Genomic DNA, 14,492 nt, shown 5'->3' with positions numbered 1-14,492 from the left:
ATAATTTTCCACATTTAACAGAGAAGAATGGATAAAAGCAGTTTTTGCAGTATTTGGTTGATGATGTGGGAATAAACTCCCAACAATATTTTTGAATTTTCAAAGCGCAACTAACTCAAATAAATTAATTATTAAAATAATAATAATAAATATTTGGGACTGGATGAAAGAAAAATTAAAAATTTTATCAAAATATTGAGCAACGAGGATGGAAATGAAAGCAAACTCTCTGAAAAAGTAGAGACTGAAAATGATGGACCAAAGATATCATTAAAAAATGAACTAGAAAGTTAGCCATATGAAACTGCATGGTTTCTTCAGTTCCGTCCAAGGAAGCATTATGATGAAATTGACAATATAATCAACAAAGAAATTATCATAATTTTAGAAAATATTTCCCTCAGGAAAAGAAAACATAAAATAATGTTAATGTTTGTCATTGTCGAAACTTTAGAAGCATATGTCAAGACTGGCCTGACAAGAGTTGTGTAAATTAAGAACTTTTGTTTTTCTAGAAAGAAACCTAGATTTAATAAATTTTCTCACCCCTATTTGTCAGAATCGGTTTTTTTATTTCAAGAGACATTCTGTTATCAATAATTTAAAGTAAGTACGTAAAAAGATTAAATATCTCTTTTATAAACTCTTTGTTTTTTCATACTTCTCTCTGTTGTCAGCTAGAACTTATTATTTTAATTCTAAGTTTGAATGGAATGCTTAATTGAGACTTGCCAATCCTGAAATGTCACGAGGCCAAAAACTGCGGAACTGCATTCCTTGATTTGTATACTCTAGAAGGCTCCACTCCTTGTTCGCTATCGCTCAAATCAGATTTTTTTTTTTTTTAAATCTGGTAATCCACTCCTAGAGCCAGGTTTCTCTTTTTTTGCCTCACTGAAATTTTTAACACCAGTGCAGAGTCAAACTTTTCTGTGTTTTCCTTTATATTCAGCAAACTTCTTTTTTTTTACCTGAGCAATAGTGAATGATAACCTACATTCTACATTATATCAAAGAATGGTCTGTGTAGCTTTGTCTGGCTGTCTCAGTACCACTCCCACGGCATCTCCCGTTGAATCGATGCATTGAAGCTGAAGCTCAGACTGGTATTAAACGTCTTATGTACCTTGGCTTAAGAAAGAAATATTCTAAGCATTTGTCATGGGGCCACCTTGTTTCGCAGGTGTTGGATATTCCCTCTTTTATTATGCATAGTGATTATATGTCACTAAGATATGCTTTTCATAAGCCCTTCAAGATCCATTTTCCTTTTAGAGGTGAATGCTTAAAGGCAAATGTCTAGTATGGTACAGCAATGGTTCTAGGTTTGGTCTTAAATCTGGGGCAGGAATTTACTTCTCCAATAATGGTACAAACTCCTCTTTCCTCTAGGTAGTTGTGCCACTGTATTTCAGGTTGAGGTCTATGCTTCTAAATAAACCTATCCATATCTGTTCTGACAGTCAGGCTGCTCTCCTATCGGGTGTAAATTCACTTCTTCAATAGAGTGGGAGTGCTTCTCAGTCCTCTGTGACCTTTCTACTCATAACAAGGTATACATACACCTGAACATATAGGCATTCTTGGAAATGAGTCGGCTGGTGAAGCAGCATGGGCTCGCTCCAGTGCGATTTTCTGGGTGCAGCTTTGAGAATCTCTCCCACATCATTCAGGGCATCTACATTTAAGCTCTATGGCAAAATTGCCCATGAACAATGGCGCAATTCGGATGGTCAGAGACAAGCTAAATCGTGACTGTCCTATTGTGTGTTAAAAAGAGTTTCTTAAGTTAAACAGGGACAGTTTGAGGAGGATCATTGGTCTTCTCACAGGACACTGCACCCTCAGGACACACCTATACATAATGGGTAATGAATATGATTCTCTATGTCGATTATCTTGAGAAGTCTTCACGACATATACTTTGTGATTGTGAGGTCTATTCTGCTCAAAGATTTGAGCATTTAGACCAACATTGCATTAAAGCCTGGGAACTGTAAGACATTCCTGTCAGGTATTTGCTGAACTTTATTTCTGCTATAAAGCTTTCTTGTTAATCATGATTTAGGGTTTGGGTACAATAGACCTCTTGTTTATCTTTGGAGCTGCCCAACCTCTAAGTCTAACCTACATTCTACATTACATCAATTATTGCATGAGAATATAATCTCGCCATATTAGCAATGAGGTTAATTTTTTTTAAAACTTTGTAACTTATGTGCATGTTATGCTTCTTTTGTAAGTAAAAGATCCTATACTAGGAGTCAGGTGATGCATAACAATTATAATAATATATTGTTACAATAATTATAACAACTAAAGTGTATAAAATTTAACATGTTAAACCTTAAAGGAGAAAAAATATTAAAGTAAGCATTCCCTCTCTGCTGACACATTAAAAATCACATCTCCTTAAATTATGTGATGTAACTTGGTTTGAATTTCCAATTCTTCTTGACACATTTGCGTAGAAGTGCACTTGTCATATTTTGCGAAAAATGTAACATCTCAAATTATTGTTCTGTAATTCAATTAATCTTATACAATTAAAGAACAATAATTTGAAATGTAATTTTAATATTAAAATAATTTTATTTTAATGTTTCGTTTAACATGTAAGTTGACAATTTATTGAATAGATAGTAAAGAGAAGAACAAATATCACTGAGGATTTTTAGGCTTTACTAACAGCTTGACGAAATGCCAAATAGTTCTTTCTGACGAATGACTTCCAGTGAAGAATACCTTTTTGATGTTTGACGCATGTTTTTTCCTCTGAGTGAAAGATATATGTTTCCTCTTAATACATTTCTCCTTTAAGTGTTGAAGTGATTATTTTATTCTCTTGCTGTCTGCATTTCTGAAAATCTGTTTCCTCCCCCCATACCTACCTGCCAACTACATTTAAAAATATTTTGTTTGGAATTGAAGAAGTTACTGGAACAAAAGTGACACACTAAAAATATTAAAATTTTGGATTTAAAAACTTGTTAATAACAGTTTAAAATTAACAGTTATTTATTTTTACAAATCCTTAAGTAAAATTGTTTTTAATTAAAAAAATGATATTTTTCAGACCAATACCTGTAATTGCATTTCAAAAGCCTCATGTTCCTCTTTCACTCAAAACACATTGTTCCACTAAGCTCTTCAATTACTTTACTTAAAATTATTAAAGTATATATATTTAAGGCTTTAGCTCACAAGATTAATTAGTTTAAATTATTAATATCACATGCTTATTATAATTCAACTGATCTCCCATAAACCTTATCCTGCTTGTTTTTTGTTTGGTATTTCTTTCAAAATTCTAGTTTAACCCTTTAGCTAAAGCTTATTCCTAATTTATGGCAACTTTTTTTTTTAACCATGTTGTACATTGATGAACTACTACTAGGCAGGAAAATTTTGTAATGCTTGCTTGCTCATTGAAATTAATTTTAGTAAAAGTGACAACTAACTGGAAGAAAAAGTGTAAAATATTTTGTTCCAACAAACAAATCAAATATTGTTTAACAGACTTCCAAAAGGCCCCCAGACAGCAGCAGCTTCTGTTTACGTATTTTAAATGCAATAGCCGAAATCTTGTTTAAAACTTTGCTTACTTTTAGCTTTCCTGGCTTTCTTTTAAACAGACTGATTGAACTATGCCCAGATATCTCCAAAAGGGCAAAACAAAGGTATGTTTGTTGTATTTTGACGAATAGTACAAATGGGATTCCATTTTTATTCAAAACATGATATTGCAATTGATATGTGTGGCCGAAATCTTATACATTGAATCTTGTTGTAGTGGCCACTTCCTATTGTTATAGATGACCTTAAGTATTTTATAACTTTCTTTTGATAAGCTTTATTTTTTAAATGTGTTGTCTTGTCAAAATTGTATACTTTAAGTTTTGTTGTAGTGGTTTCTTTCTACTGTTATATTTGATGACCTTAAATATTCGATATTTTTCTTTCCTTTTTACTGTTTTGTCATCCCACACGCTGTTTTTATAACAGGATTCAAGTATATCATAGATAGCACATATGTGGAGAATCAAAGTATTAGCTTTTCCCCCCTCTTGAACTGGCTATAGTAGGTGCCTGAATTATGCAATTAAATGTATTTTTCTCTTAAATTTTAAAAATTTTTGGCAAGAGTCCAGGATAAGAGATTAGATATCCGTTTTCTACAGAAAGTCTTAATTTATGACCAGGGAGATAAATATAATTATACAAAATATAATTAAAATGCCATATAATTAAAACGCTAAAACTAAATGATATTTATTAAAAACTTTTTATGCTAAAAATATTTTCATTAATCTGAAATCGTATAACGAATGTTGACTTTAAAAATTTTATATAGATTTAGAAATTTTTCATTTACACTTTGTATTGTTTTAAAAATTATGATCATAATGACAATGTTTTGATTAATATGTTTATTCGGTGTTAAAAGTTATTGGTAAGTTTGGATTATTTATTATTTTAAGTTAGAGCTCTATATGAAGTATTTCTAGGTTCTTCACTTTTTACATTCAGATGTAATTTTCAATGGCTATGATTCACATTTATAAAATATTACTAGTATAGAAATACTTAAATGACTATGTTTAAATAAATTAGAAATACTAAACACTGATTTTTTGAAAATTAAAATATCTTTATTTTTAACCTTTTGGGGTCATATTTTGTTAATACTAAATAAAGGTTGGTGGTGAGCTGTTTAGTGACCATAAAGAGTTGGAGAACATGCAATATTTGTTTAAAAAAAGAAATTTTTTTCAAGTATTTGTATTTGTACATCTAATACAAAGCACTCGTAAAACATATATGCCTAAGAAATATCATTATTTTTTATTTAAATCTGTATTTGATTCTGTTAACTGTTCTTTTAGTGCCAGTAGTTCAAAATCTGGAATATAACGAATTTCACTATGTTGTGGTTCATGAGGATGTATGCTGACAGATATTCCAGCTGGCAAAGCTCTTTGGATTACTTCAAAAAATAATGGAGCACAGTAACAAGGCAGTTCATCAATCTGAATGAAATGAGAGAAAAAATTGTAAATATGTAAAAAAAAAATAATCAGTTTTCACTAAAGTATACAGTCAATATTGCGTACAAAAGATGTTTGAAAAGTTTTTTCAACTACATGATGTCATTCTCTTTATCAAAATACTTTGGACGACCTTATTGGCACTTATTTTTTTTCCAGAAATTTAAAAAACAACATATCAAACAAACCTATAAAATGTAAAGTGAGCAGGCTTGGCATAGGCTTGGAGTTAGATTTTTGAGTATTTTTAACCTTTAATGACATTTCGTAAGTAAAGAGTTTTTATTATCATATCCATGATTACTCTATATTTTAACAACCGGAGAAGATTAAAATTTACCACCTTTAACATCATTAGGAAAAACAAAAAAAAATTTTTTTTAGATAAACAAATTTTATGATTACGTGCAAAACAGTTAGCCTGACGGAAAGGAGATTCTAACCCATGTTCCACCTACCAATGAAGGTATTTTGCGTCAACACTGTGGTCGATGCGAGATGGATGGGTTCGTATTGACCACTAATAGCTATAATTGTGCACCAATTTTGTGAAATCGAAGGTTGAAGCAGAGTTGGCAAAGTTTTCTGAAATTCTTTAGTTTGGAACATTATGCAAACTGGAACAAGATTAAAATAGATTTGGTGTAATTTTACGCAAAATTGAATGAATTTGAATGGTCATCAGTATTTACTAAATTTTTAAATAGAGTATTAAATTCTAACTTAATGAAAAAATCATTTTTTTACTAATTTCAAAAAAATAATTATAATGAAGTTTCACAATGCAGGGTTCTTGGTTGTTCTGATATTTCGGAGTTTTGTGTGTGTACAGAAAACCTCATTTTCTAAGAGTGCCAAATGCATATTTATGCAAGTAGATTTGAATAATCAAAAGATTTGGATTTTCGATCCGATATCTTTTTATTTTAATTGATACTAGTAGAAATTTTAACATTTAATAGTTCCAATTTAAAGAGCGTCTACTGATTTTATAGTATATAGTTCAGGAATTCAGCTTTGGGAAAGTCTTTTAGGGAAAGGAAACCAGATTATCAAGTTTACATCATAAAATTTTCATGATGGTTTCAAAAGTGATATGTTTACTTATTATTTTCAGCAAATACAGAAAAATATCTTGTAGGATGGAGTTTCATAATGATTGATTCGTCTCTTTCGCGTGATTTCAATCAACAATACAGTAATATCAAAAATTTTTAAATTACCTATTCAGAGATTGCCCACTAAAATACCTTTTTACAAAAATGTTTATTAACATTTTAGTTTCAAAATTATCGAAACCCTACTTTACAATTATTTGATTAAGAAAATCTTGATTGCAATTTTTAATTTAATATTGGTATAAGGAAATAAGTGATACTGGTCATTTTTTTTTAATGCAACAGTACTATAAAAGTTTTCTGTGGATTAATTTGGAATTATGAGTTTTTTCAGTATTGATAAAATTATTCTGCCAACTGCTAAGACTTTCAGTGTTAAACAAAGTAATTATAAAATAAAAAATAGTAAATTTCATTATTATTATTAATGTAATTATTTATAGTATATTTTATTGACGGCTGAGTGGTAGCGCTTTGCGTTCCTGTGCCACAGGTTCCGGGTTCGACCATCGGGCCGGGCAAGGTTGACCCAACCTTTCTTCCCTTCAGTGGGTTGATAAATGAGTACAAAGTATGCTTGGGAACTAAACATTGGGGGTTTCGCGTTCAGCTGAGCACCTAAGCGGAACATCTGCTTCTGCACCCCAGAGCCCAAGGTCAAGAAAACTGAGATGGGCACAGTAGTATATTTTAATAAAATTTTATTTTATTTCTCTTAAGTAGAGCAAATTATACTTTTTAATTAGCTATTCACATTTTTAAAAGTATGGCATATGTATCATAGTTGCCAACAATTACCGACTGTCTGTAGTACTTCATTTTTTATCTTTGGAGTGATAATAAATCTTTTAAATTTCTTTTTGATCGTTGGATTTATAAACTTAATTTAATATAATTTTGATTACTACGAAATACAAATAAATCAATTTTACATATAAGAGAAAGTTATAGAAACTAAAATGAGTGTAGGCCAAAGAAATTATGAAACACTGTGAATTGTGATCTACAATTGCATTACAATGAGTGTTTCATTACTGTTTAAATACTTTGGTAATAGTAAAAGTTGGCATGTCTGATGTATAAATTTATTGGCTTACTACGAAACCTGCACAATGTGAACCATGATTAACCAAAGTTACTAAAAATTTTCAAAGTAGGTTAAGCATTGAATATTCATTAATAATGCATCAGAACTCTAGTGACTCGGGTAATAGAGCGTTTGCCTCCCAATGAGGTGAACCGGGTTCGAATCCCAGAGATAGCTGGTCGATACAAATTCCACACTGACCACAATACTGACATAAAATATCCTCAATAGTAGATGGATCATGGGTTAGAGTCCCCTTGTCATTAGGCTATCCGTGGGAGGTTTTCATAGTTTTCCTCTCCGTGTAACGAAATACGGGTTAGTTCCATTAAAAAGTCCTCCATGAAGGCAAATTTCTCCCAATACTTGATTCAGGTGTTCCCTTGTCTTCTGTATTGAGTATAAAATTACAAGGCTATGGAGTTGAACATTGGTAATTCTAAACCCAAAATTAGGTTGGATTTCCCAAACATTGATATTCAACGACAGTTACAAAATTAAAAACAATACATGAACACTGTACATATATGTAATAAAAATAAATATTTAGTACCTGTATATTTCTTTCATAAGTATTAAGTAAAAAATCATGGACAATTTTACTAGAGCCAGGCTCAGTATTGGTTACTTTCCATGCTTGATGTGGAGTAGCCCAACTAATAAGAAATATAAAAAATGTATTACTTAATCAAACTTAAATCAAATCTTAGTAAAATTTTAAGAAATGACGAACACACAACTTTTAAAATTCATTTGAGTATTCTTATAAGTAAATACATATAATTTTTGTATTACTATGGTGAACTCAAATAAAAATAGCTATCAGACATAGAGGTGTTTCAACTATAAACAAAAATAATCATTAGTGCTAATAAAACCAATAGTTTAGTCATTATTATATAGTTGCCAATTTGTATGGTCACCAGGAAAGATTTTTAATATAGCTTAATATTTAGAAGCACTAAATGTATTCAGAACTTTCTAAATATAAAAAGCTATTTTACTAATACTTAAGAGCCTAAGTGCCTAACTAATATACCTTATATACATAGATTTAATTAGATTAGTTATTAAGTTACATCAATTTATTTTTTTAAAAACCTTTATTTAAGTTAATTTTAGTTAAGTAATTGATTTCTTGTTGTAGATAAAACAACTTTAACAAGATTATTAACAAGATTAAACAAGATTATGATTTATAGGTTACAGCATAAATGTTACTACCACTAAAATGTTTCTTAACAACCATTTAAGTTGGCACTTGTGTTATTAATTATGCTCACCGTCTCTTTCAGCAATACTTAAAAATTTGGCAACAAACTTTAAAAAAGTTTATCAAGCACAAATAGAAAATAAAATAATGAGAAATATTGTTTGTTAAACTGTAAAAGAATCTCCCAATAAAAATTCACAATATCAAATTAACATTTTAAAAAATTTCACTTGTTATGAATATAAAGACTTAATAAGTTTCTTAATATTTGAAGAACTGAATGGATGAAGGTCCAAAAGTGACATTTTAGTAAATTAGAGTAAATTATCTTTAATGTTAATACATAAATAGGAAACAAAGATTATGTCTTGCCTTTACTTTTTTTTTCACAGGATTTTTATAGGTAAAATCCATTAATTCCTAAAACTTATTTAATTTGATCCTTTTCAATCTAAAGAAAGAAAATCCAAACAAAAATAACTTCCAGATGAAAACTTTAATTAAATTAGATTTTTAAAGAATATAAAGTAAACATGTGCTTGAACTAGAAATTGGTAAGCATCAATTGTTTCAGTATTGGTTAAAAGTGATACTGACACAAATGATTATCAGTTACAAGTGCCTGCTACATTTTGCATCTATATCAAATACCTATAAATCTTAAATTTAGAACTTAACTAATAAAAAAACTGTGATATTATAATTTACATTTTATTAATTTTTTTAATGAAATCTAGTTTTAATGAAAGACAGTGATTGATTTAAAATTAGATTAAATGAAATTATAAAAATAGAAAATGAATAAAAAAGAAAAAATCTATAGATGCAAAAGCATGTATCACAATTATGAATGATTAATAAATTAAATATAATTCTAAACAAAATATTTTAGTGTATCTTATTCCTGGTAATTAGCTATTAAAAGAATGTGAAGATTTAAATAAAATATTAAAAAAGATATTTAGAAAATTTCAGTAATTTTTTAAAAAGAAATTAACACATAAAATGTTTTGTAGTGTTTGTCAAAATATTTTAAAAATTTTATCTCAAAATAAAGGCAAACGGTAAAAAATATTAATAATTCAATTTTGTAAAAAGTAATTGCATTTATTCTTTAGAGGATATAACAAACTATTGCGGATTTAACAAATGAACCCGAGTAATTCAGTGATGAAACGGTGTTTTAATCATTGTGATCTTACGATTTAAACCACTGAATAATAATAATGCCACCCACCTTCCAAGAAAAAGTGAATGTGTGAAGTTAATAAAAAGTTATTGTAATTAGTTATGTAGTTATTTAAAAGTTGTATAATAAATGTGTGGATATACAATTTAACAGACATGTAATTGCTGGAAGAAAAAATTATCTGAGTTATCTTAAGTTAAGCAATTATCTTAAGTTTGTCTTTTTAATAAAAGACCCATTTTCAAGCACTAAACTAACATTTATAAAATTAAAAAAAAATTTTTTTTACCCAATTAATTATTTTCTCATCAACACATAAAACACCAAGGAGTATACATACTTAAAAGAATTATATATTTCTCCTACTTCGCACTTCCCATTCATCTTAGTAAAGTCGTTACTAAAGTAGTAAAGTTTCTCACTAAAGTAGTTATGTTTTCATTTAATTATTACAAATTTAACATTGAATTAATAAAATCATAGCTCAAGCTCAACATTTTTACGAATTAGAAAAGACAGGGAGGGTGGAATTTGTTAATAGCATAGAGTCTTTGCCAATTAGATAAAATATTACTAAAAAAAATTCTTGTAAGTTACTTTGGGTCTAACAAACCTTTCTTCATTATTGATATACTCTTTAACTACTTATTTTATAATGCTTAAAAGCTTTTGTTAGAATCTAAAAGCTCTTAGCATTTGATAGCAAATAAAAATAAATGGGAATAATTTATATATATTTTTAATGAACAACAAATTATTTTGATACGGTTAACAGGAAATTATTGAAAAATTTTCCGACACCCTTATCCACTTTTAGTCAATCATTTTTTTCTTAGTCTAATAGGAAGCATAAAAATTTACATGTGCCCCACTATCATTATTTCTTTTCAAAAAAAATAAAAAACTTCATTATCAAAGAAATCAGACTTTTAAAATAACAACACCCTAAAAAATAATAATTATGTATATATAAAAAATTAGATTTAAATTAATAATTTTTAAAACATCAATTAATATAAATTATCAGTTACTTTAAAAAAGTCACAATTAATTTAAATCAATGATATTTATTTGAAGAAGAAAAAAGAAATCAAGTGATCAGGAACATTTTGTAAAACCTTTTTCATTGACATGCTTTCATTATCTTCTTAAAAAGTGCATGATACTAATTTTGTCCATTTTGGAGGATTGTTATAGAAACTTTACAATACACAATTACAAAAGCTTAAAACCGACAATTGTAAGCTTAAAGAAATATTTTTAAGCAGAAGCAATAACTAAAAACAGAAGCTGTGAATTAAATAAATAAATATAACAACAATAAAAGAAACAATGAAGTAAAAATAAAATATGCAATTTTCAATAAATATTGACTTGATAAAATAATTATCTTGAAAATTGTAAAAATTTAATATTTTCTCCTTGAATAAAATCAATAGAGCAAAAGGTATAGTTACTTACGCATCAGTTACATTAAAGTCCAAATGCAGAGCAATTCTATGAACATATTTGGCATAATGCTCTAAAACAGTGAAATCATAACCTTTAATTTGAATATTCAGGAGATCATACACAGGAACTTGTGGTTTAGTATACTGTGAAAAAATAATAAATTTAAACGATTTTTTTTTAATATAAAGATAAAATATCAAAACATAAATGCTAAGAATATCTAAAACTATTGCAATATTAAATTCTGTGGAAAAAGAATAATCTGAATAATTAAAGAGAATATTTACTAAATTCAACTTAAAGTAACCAATTCTCTATTGCACTACAAATTCTACATTTTTTATAATAACTACTGTAAGTTAAATTTAACTGCTTCAAATTTGAAGCATTACTGTTTAAAGCAATGGAAAAAAATATAGCTAAATTTTATTTCATATTTTCTGACAATTCTTTTTGTCCTAGAAATTTTGCAAAATATATATTAAAAAAAAATAATAAACATTATCAGACTTGGGTGGTAAGACAGCATAGAAAATGATTTTAAAACTATAAAAGTAATCAATTGAAGCTAGGCCAAGAACAGGACGACGTGGGATAAAATTCTGCGAAATGACGGGTTGTCATGCAAGTGAGGAACAAAGGAAGTATTAAACATATCATATTTTATATGAATTCATAAGTATATGAGCAACTATTTTAATCTTTGAAAAAGTTTCACACTATACCTACTGATTTGAATTGAATTAACAAAGAAAAATAATATTTTTCCCCCCTGTCTTAGAGTGTATAATTTTAGTACAAGCAATAATTTTCTCTAATTGTTATTTTTCAACATAAAAAAATGACTAAAGAGTGAGATTTGACAGGGTGGTAAACAAAGCTTTTGTTAGATAACTGAAAAAACCTATTTATTGAACTTCAAGCATTTAAAAAAATTAAAGATTAAAACCCATGTTTTAAAATAAATTCTGAATTTACATTAAGTCATCAAAAACCTGAGTTAAAAAAATTATGACTAGACTGCAAAAAAAAAAAAATTTCAAATCATAAGAAAAAGTTTAGAAAAATTTTTACATTGAGATAAAAGTTACATTTTGGGAAAGTAACAATTTGAAGGAAAAAATTTTTTGCAAGAAGTTCCATTGTAACATTTTTTTTTTCGCAAAGGTTTTTTTATTATTGATCTTTTACTTGAGTTTAATCCTTAAATACTTCAAAATTAGATTGTTATAGTAAATATTAGTCAAAGCAACAACAAAGGGGAATTATTCTGAATTTCTTATATAAAGCATCTAAGGGTTTAATTAATCATTTACATTTGTGAACAAAGGAGGGGGGAGTACAAAAGGTTGTGCAATTCATACTTATACGAGCAGCCTATAAAGTGTTTATAAAATAAAAATTTAATTTCAGGGGTCTGTCTAGGTTTTTGTGAAAATTTAGACATATTTTGTGAAAAATTATATTAAAAAATCAATACAAAAACATGGTAAAAATATAGATTTATCGTTTCTTAAGGGATACAAAAATAAAATTTTAAGAAAAAGTATTTTGTGAAACTACCGTTTTACCTAAAATTGAATTTGTGAAGGTACCGCTAAACGGTAGAAAAATTCGGCCTGGACAGACCCCTGAATTCTCATGTGATGCTCAGAATCAGAGTTGGAAAAGAAATTTTCTATTCTTCCAATGCACTTAATTTAAGGTACTCTTTTGGAAGCAAGCAAAAAGCCGCCAAAATATGTAGACAAGGAAGATTTCCGTATCATGATCTGTAGCACAGACTACAATTGCCAAGTAGATTTTAAAGTAGCCAATTATTTTTAAAGGAAATATGTAGATATTTGTCCTAGGGTGGCTACGAGTTATACCCTTCCAGTTAGTCCCTTTCTGGGTCACTGCCCAGAAGTTGGCGATTATTCTGCCACAGATTATGAAATAGAAATCTCACCAAGTTAAAATTCCTTGAATCCGGCTAACTGAAAAGTATCAATTTTAATTAATGTATCAAATTTAAATAACGTCTTCATTAGTGTATACATAAAGATATGTTAAATTTTTTACTCTAAAATAAACAAATATTACCTTAATATAATCAGGTTCATCAACATATTTTAACAAACTGTGACTCATTACAAATTGTCGAATCGAAGGTCTTATAGGTTTCAGTAGACATACATGTTTGCATATTTTGAATATGTGATTCTAAAATATAACAAAATAATATTCAAATTATATCAAAGAAAACTAAATAAATAATACAATAATATTGCCAATATTATAAGATGAATAAATACTGATATAAAAAATAACAATTATTTGAATATAAAATAACAGAAGATACCATAGCTATTCTCGAATTTTTTCCAGCACTTTCAACCTGAAAATTTTGTTACATACCCATGCTTACTTGAATAAAATAGAACATAAATAAAACTAAGACGCTATTGAAAACCTTTTCCTAAATGTTTCAAAAGGGGATATTTCCGTATCGTGATCTGTGACGCCAACAAGATTCGCCAAGGCGCGATTCAACTCAAGCGATCCAGGGAGCACATCGAAGAACGTAATTGTCGGCAAGGAAGGGGCGGAGCTTCAGTAGAGAGGCTGAACAAGAGTCTCGTGTCACATGATTCTACTTGAAATTCTGACGTAGCTGCTCAAGCGTCATATATCACGTGACTCTTAACATTACACTTTACGTTTACAATGGATTAAATTTATTTCAATATTTATTTATTCATTTTTCTTAGTAATATTTTCTTTTTAAATCCCTCTTGTAAATAATACATTTAATAATTATATTCAAATAAATTTTTAAATTATTTAGGAAAAATATATTAATAATAATCAAATTAAATAGTCAAATTAAAGATTAAATACAAATAGTTTAATGATGTTCCATTAAATTTTTCAATTTCTTAAAAACAAAAAAATTATAAAATTTTATATATATATATATATATATATATAAAATTTTATAATTTTTTTGTTTTTAAGAAATTGAAAAATTTAATGGAACATCATTAAACTATTTGTATTTAATCTTTAATTTGACTATTTAATTTGATTATTATTAATATATTTTTCCTAAATAATTTAAAAATTTATTTGAATATAATTATTAAATGTATTATTTACAAGAGGGATTTAAAAAGAAAATATTACTAAGAAAAATGAATAAATAAATATTGAAATAAATTTAATCCATTGTAAACGTAAAGTGTAATGTTAAGAGTCACGTGATATATGACGCTTGAGCAGCTACGTCAGAATTTCAAGTAGAAACATGTGACACGAGACTCTTGTTCAGCCTCTCTACTGAAGCTCCGCCCCTTCCTTGCCGACAATTACGTTCTTCGATGTGCTCCCTNCCAACCGTTAT

At 28.1% G+C, this 14,492-nt stretch overlaps 1 protein-coding gene across 1 annotated transcript; it reads right to left on the bottom strand.

Annotated features, from left to right (window-relative positions):
* Positions 1–4,630: 4,630 nt before the first annotated feature.
* On the bottom strand, positions 4,631–13,946 carry LOC107445905 (mitochondrial ribosomal protein L48). The gene is made up of 5 exons (XM_016060396.3): positions 13,452–13,946; positions 13,193–13,312; positions 11,117–11,250; positions 7,807–7,909; positions 4,631–5,030 (listed from the first exon to the last, which is right to left on the bottom strand). Exons 1-5 carry the CDS (start codon positions 13,452–13,454, stop codon positions 4,839–4,841), a joined length of 552 nt encoding a protein of 183 aa, XP_015915882.1. The 5' UTR covers positions 13,455–13,946; the 3' UTR covers positions 4,631–4,838.
* Positions 13,947–14,492: the final 546 nt, after the last annotated feature.

The sequence above is a fragment of the Parasteatoda tepidariorum genome, chromosome 3 (assembly GCF_043381705.1).
Source record: "Parasteatoda tepidariorum isolate YZ-2023 chromosome 3, CAS_Ptep_4.0, whole genome shotgun sequence".
In the NCBI taxonomy this organism is placed as follows: Eukaryota; Metazoa; Arthropoda; class Arachnida; order Araneae; family Theridiidae; genus Parasteatoda; species Parasteatoda tepidariorum.
Note: the sequence above shows the minus strand (reverse complement) of the source record. Positions and strands in the feature narration are given on the sequence as shown.

Coding starts and splice junctions, on each gene's coding strand:
- LOC107445905 (XM_016060396.3), bottom strand. Junction 11,251..13,192: donor ATGAACCTGATTATATTAAG/GTAATATTTGTT, acceptor ATTTTTTCACAG/TATACTAAACCACAAGTTCC. Junction 7,910..11,116: donor GACTTTAATGTAACTGATGC/GTAAGTAACTAT, acceptor ATTTCTTATTAG/TTGGGCTACTCCACATCAAG.